The sequence below is a fragment of the Argopecten irradians genome, chromosome 11 (assembly GCF_041381155.1).
Source record: "Argopecten irradians isolate NY chromosome 11, Ai_NY, whole genome shotgun sequence".
Classification (NCBI taxonomy): domain Eukaryota; kingdom Metazoa; phylum Mollusca; class Bivalvia; order Pectinida; family Pectinidae; genus Argopecten; species Argopecten irradians.
Genome location: NC_091144.1, coordinates 35853479 through 35859478, shown reverse-complemented (window position 1 = coordinate 35859478; position 6000 = coordinate 35853479). Strand labels below are relative to the sequence as shown.

Here is a 6000-nt window from a genome sequence, read left to right as displayed (position 1 = left end):
CTCAAAGCTCTGATTACATCATGGAAAAGGCGGAATCTAACACCTATTGGAAAAATTAACATTATTAAATCACTCCTTATCTCCCAGTTTAATTATCTTTTTATCACCCTGCCAAACCCATCCGAAAAATATATTGTCCAACTTAACTCTACTAGTTTTAGCTTTCTCTGGAACGACAAACCTCATAAGATAAAAAAAGATGTTTCTATTCAAGACTATCTAGATGGGGGATTAAAGATGATTGATGTTCAAGCCTTTATAGAATCGTTGAAACTTAGCTGGGTACGGAGGCTACTTAATTCATCAGGAAAATGGACCGCATTACTGAACTCGATGGTAGATCTGAAAAAATTACAGAATTGTGGAACTGGTTTTATTTCTATTTGTATATCTAACTGTTCAAACAAATTCTGGAAAGATGTTTTTCGAGCTTGGGTGAAAATGAATGATTCCAAAATGTTTAAGAAGAAAATGTTCGATCAAAACTCAATATTGAGAACCCCTTTATGGTACAACAGAGACCTATTAATTGGCAAAAAAGTCATTTTTTACAAAAATTGGTTTAATGCTGGCATATTTACATTTAATGACCTAATTAAAGACCCCAGTAATCTCACATATTATTCTCTTGATGAGTTTCAGAACATATATAACATTAACACAAATTTTCTCCACTATAATGGACTGTTATCAGCTATCCGACGGTTCCTTGAGATATCAAATTCGTTGTTACCATTTCAGCGAACAGTTCAACCATCTATTCCCCTGCTTTTTGAATTTTGTCAGAAATAGAAAAGGCTCAAAAGATTTTTACAAAGGTCTTATTACACCAGCCACTGTACCAATTGGAATAACGAAGTGGGGACAGCAATTTAACTATGGCACAGATAAATGGAAAAAAATATACAGAATTCCTTTTTTAGTCTCCCACAGTACAAAGCTACAGTGGTTCCAACTTAGAATAATCCACCATATATTAGTCACAAATAATTTCCTATTCAAAGCCAAGCTAGCTACAAGCCCTTTATGTACATTTTGTAACAACGCAACAGAAACGAAAGTCCATTGTCTATGGGAATGTATAGAGGTTCAGAGCTTATTACAGGAACTTGAAACTCTAATGGACATTTTATTTATTCCTTTTTCTACAAACAAAGAATCTCACCTATTCGGAATTCTATCACCAAATACTAATCCAATTGATAACGAAATAATCATTATAATAAAACACTACATTTATAAGACTAGATGCTTAAATAAATCTTTAAACCTAAATGCCCTTATTAATACTATAAAGGAGCACTTATCAGCTCTGAAATTTTTAAACAATAACAACAATCAAGGGAAAAAACAATTGTTTGAAATTAATTTAAGGAAATGGAAACCATTATTAGAACTTTAAATACATTTTTTTTCCTTATGTACACACATTTTTCAATTTAATTTTATTAATTAATTTATTATATATACCAAGTATATATATACATATTTACATACACATTACATGCATGTACATGTATACGTACTTATACATATATCTATATCAACACAATAACCATATTACTATTAACAGATTGTTTTAAGTTTGTCTTTGACCCTTTCAGTGCCGAATTAAGATACAAATTTCCAGTCAAAATATTTAAATACAATTTCCTTCCTCTAGAGTATATTAAAACTACAATGATTGAATCTCCCTACCTCCTCTCCCCTCCCCTTTCTAAACTTCTCTTGCTTTGTATCTCCATATACAGTATTCCATTTCTTTTTGTAAATTTTTTTCTTGTTTCTCCATGTGTATGCTCGTGTGTATCTGAGTGTGACTTGTGTGTGAATGAAGGTGAGAGACTGTGTGTATGTGTGAGTGAAAGTGTGTTAAGGTGTGTATAAGAGTGTGTATAACGGTGTATGTGTACGTTTATGAAAGGCAATAATGATGATGATGGTTGATGATATGACGATAAGGATGATGTTGATTTTGATGGTAATACTTATGATTATTAATGATAATGATGTTCATGAGGATAATGATCAGATGCTGATAATGATGATGATGATGATGATAATGATAACATATTAGCATTGACAATGATAATGATGATGATGATAAGATGCTGATAATGATGATGATGATAATGATGATAATAATGATGATTGATGACAAATGATTGCTTTTTGTTTTTATACTACATGTATGTATAAATGCCTTGAAAAATAAACAATTACAAAAAAAAAGAATCTAGAGCAATATTGTACAAATGGGCCTTCAATCGTCTTAGTGGCGGCACTTTGTATACATGTGCAGGATAAGTAGGATGATTCTGAAAGGAAAATTATCGCTCTTTCCAACGGTAGTAACCGTTTTTATGAAGATGTGCTAAAAATGTGTTTTTATAGCCGCTAATGCTAGGCGGTTTAGACATTTTGAATGTGGGAGCTTTCCGTCCTTCTCGTATATATACAATGTAGTAATATGCAGAGTATGGTTTTTACCGGTTTTTTTTTTATCTAGATCTCTAAAACCTCTAAAAATAGTCTTAGGGCACTCTAATCCATAATAATACGATCTGTAACTAATTCTCGGATCCTTTTTATTGATAAAGGCACAACGATTTTTTTTTATTGCGGTCTAAATGGCGAGGTTCAACCTCAGGGCTAAAAATTCTCCCGGGACGTGGTTATACGTGATCCCTCCAAACTCCGGCCATAACTGCATCTATTTTTTGTAGTAAAAAGTAATAGAAGCCACGTGCTTATATCTCATTCATGCCATTGGCCGAAATATAGAATAGTATTATGGGTAACTAGTGATCACGTGATTATGTGTTTACTTCCAAATATGGTGATAGTTAGCTTGCCATTTCTTCGGAAACATTGATTTGTTTGAAAATATTTAAACTCCAAAATGTTATTAATAGTGCATGCATATCATTTTGACTTGCACGTATGTACTGTTTTACTATAAATAATGAACTGAAATGAGTTTTAAAACTGTTATTTCCACGTTTTATACCAAAATGATATAATGCGAATTGACTAATTCAATAGGTCTTACCTTATAAATCTAGATGTACGAAGATCGGCTGCTCCCGACTAAATTCGTAGAATTCCTGAATTTGCATATTAACCTACTTTCGGTTTCATAATAGACCAAATGTATTTTCATGTGGTTATGATTGAATGATTGAATGAAAAAATCACTGATAGGAATTTTTATTGAATTCATGGGGCTATCAACTCATATGTGAATGAAGTGATGGAACTAATTGTTGTTGAAGCACAGTGAAACATTAATTTAAACGTGAAATTGATAATTAATATGTATCCGTACTGTTGAGGTTGACAGGTCAGGCTGTGGCATTCAGCAGTTCTTATTTCACGTGAAGTGTATAATTGGAACACAAATATACATATTAATCTATAATATTAAGGTTTTTGATAGACTCTGTTGAAACTAAAATCTAGTGATATTTTTTATGTATGCCTATATATCACTTCTTAGAGTGTAGGTGTAACTTATATAATTAGATGAAGAAAAGTGTTTATGTATCGGGCGGCTAATACCACAAGGAAATTCTGTGATAAAACGCGAAGTGCTAAAATTGACTTTGAAATGAAATACATTTACTTATAAGACTCTTTGTTAAATATATTTTTAAAAATTTCAATTAGCTAGTATTTATATTGCTAATATTTTCAATATATATTATATATATTAAGTTCTGTTCATGTCAACATTGATCAATTCTTTGTCGTAACGGTATATCAACTCAGCTAAACTGTCCATGATGTTACGTAATAGGATTACCATACTAAGCCGCCTGGTCATCTTCCCATTGCCTCAGTCTAATCTGACACCTAGATATAAGCTCAAATTCTTTATTACTCTTAGCTTATTAGCTAGCTCATCAGTTCAGACACAAAAACATAGTATATACATGAAATATTGACAAACACAACTTCACAAACATATTCTAAAATCGGTAGTATTTTTAATGACTTCTGAACCTGTAAAGGGGTATATTAAAAAAAAATAAAAAAAACTTAAGATGGAATCTTTTCAGCTCAGGATAAAATCCGTTTTCTTTTAAAAGCTATTATGTATTAAATAAACTTTAATTTAAAACGGCTTGCCATAGTAAATCTAATGAAAACTTATGTACTAATACATACCAAGGATTCATATACGTCCTTGTACATACGTAGTTTATTTATCAACTTTAGTACCGTACGGTATTTTACTCATGCATTACTAAAGTTGATAAATAATGTTGTTAGTAGCCTTCTTATCTATTTGTTATTTTTGTGCCAATGCGGAAGCTTTAAATTGGTTGTTGTAAGCATGTTTGGATAGCTATAGTACATCTGTAGGGGCTAGAATTTAATTTCGCCATTGATCCGGGATTTTCTCCACTTCCGGTTCTAATATTAGCTTACTTTAAATTACTTCCGGTTTTGTTTTGAAACTTTTTGAGAGGTCTGAAAAAATATTCTTCACATCTCTGTAGTCATTAGGCCTACAAAAGGTAAGATTCTTTTCTATTGAACAAGAAATGGAAATCAGCTGTATCGTAGAAACTTTTAACTTAAATTTTAAAAACTACTTGTAAGAATATTCAGAATTTGGCGCCTTCTGTCAACTCGACTCCCATATGTTTTCATGATTTCGATTCTCGAGTGTACCTGATATTATAGACTGATGTCGGCAATAAAGTAAAATTTAATACACTTGGATTGCATACAATATACACAAATAATTATTTTTGGTTTCCAAATTTCTGTAGCAGGGGAAGGCTATTATACTTTTTTTTCAAAACCAGAAGCAGACGCCTAGAATTCAAATGTAGTGTCGAAAGATAATATGAAGGCCTAACAAGGCCTAACACCAGCTAAGGATTTATAAGTGAGAAGGATTTGTCACTGTCTCTACTCTGTAAAGAGACGGGATCCCCCCCGGAGACGCCTATGAACCATGAATAAAATCCATTTTTCTCAACTCATACTTGTCTTATATCGAGTCAAAAGAAACGCCAATGTAAAGCTTAATAAATTTCACAATGTCTAATCCTTGTTTTGAGAACGGAAGATTTAGAAGAAATGTATTAAATTTTCATAAAAAAAAAATACAACAGCGCATGAAATGACAGCCTGCTTCAGAAAGTAACATAGTAAGCCTGGCACATGCAAGCTACATCAAAGGTTGCGCTGGCAGATATCAAAGGAAAATCATGCAGTTGTGTGCCTAATGTCACGGTCACCAAAGTGCTTGCGACATATACGTCCTAAACCCAGAGTGACAAATCCTTCTCACTTATATAAATCATTGCATCAACTGACATCTGTTTACCTTTCTACAGCAAACTGATCATGAGTTGGGTTTTTTGAGTTAGTTCTTCTTTCAGATTATTTGAATTTGTTTTAATCATAATAAAATTATTTTTTATGATATATATTGTACAGTTAATATGAGTATTTAAGTGAATAATTCAAACTTTGATGTCACATATTACACATATATATAATTAGCTGCTGTGCTTTGTAGCAGAAAAAAATATCAACATTTTCGACGGCTTGGTCGTTTCTGATGTACAACAATCTAGTCGTATAATGTAGGTACACTTATTATTATTATATATAATAAAATAAACTCAACAACCTGTAAAAATCAAAATAGAGATTTTATTTATGTTTCTAGTACATTTTTTTAATGTAATTACCTCGTCCTATATATGTTATTGTTTAAATAATGACCTTTAATAAATAATTGTTTACAGCGAGATGGAGGAGACTTGCCCAGAGCAGATTTATCTGGGTAAAGTTACTCAAGTGATTGACCCCAGTAACTTCTGGATGCAAATTGGCACAGGTATATAAAATATTGTCCTCATCTTTATGTATCATATGTAGGAGTGTCGCGGTTAACCGAAAATACAGTTAACCGAAATATTCAACCGTACAATTCGGTTCGGTACGATGATTCTTAGTTTCGGTTCGGTTCATTTA

At 31.9% G+C, this 6000-nt stretch overlaps 1 protein-coding gene across 1 annotated transcript in view; it reads left to right on the top strand.

Annotated features, from left to right (window-relative positions):
• Positions 1 to 4433: 4433 nt before the first annotated feature.
• Positions 4434 to 6000, top strand: part of LOC138335421 (uncharacterized) — a 29807-nt gene continuing 28240 nt past the window's right edge. Inside the window, exons 1-2 of the mRNA XM_069284508.1 lie at positions 4434 to 4523; positions 5772 to 5863. Coding sequence (XP_069140609.1) covers positions 5776 to 5863 — 88 coding nt within the window. The 5' untranslated portion in view covers positions 4434 to 4523; positions 5772 to 5775. The remainder of the gene's footprint in view (positions 4524 to 5771; positions 5864 to 6000) is intronic.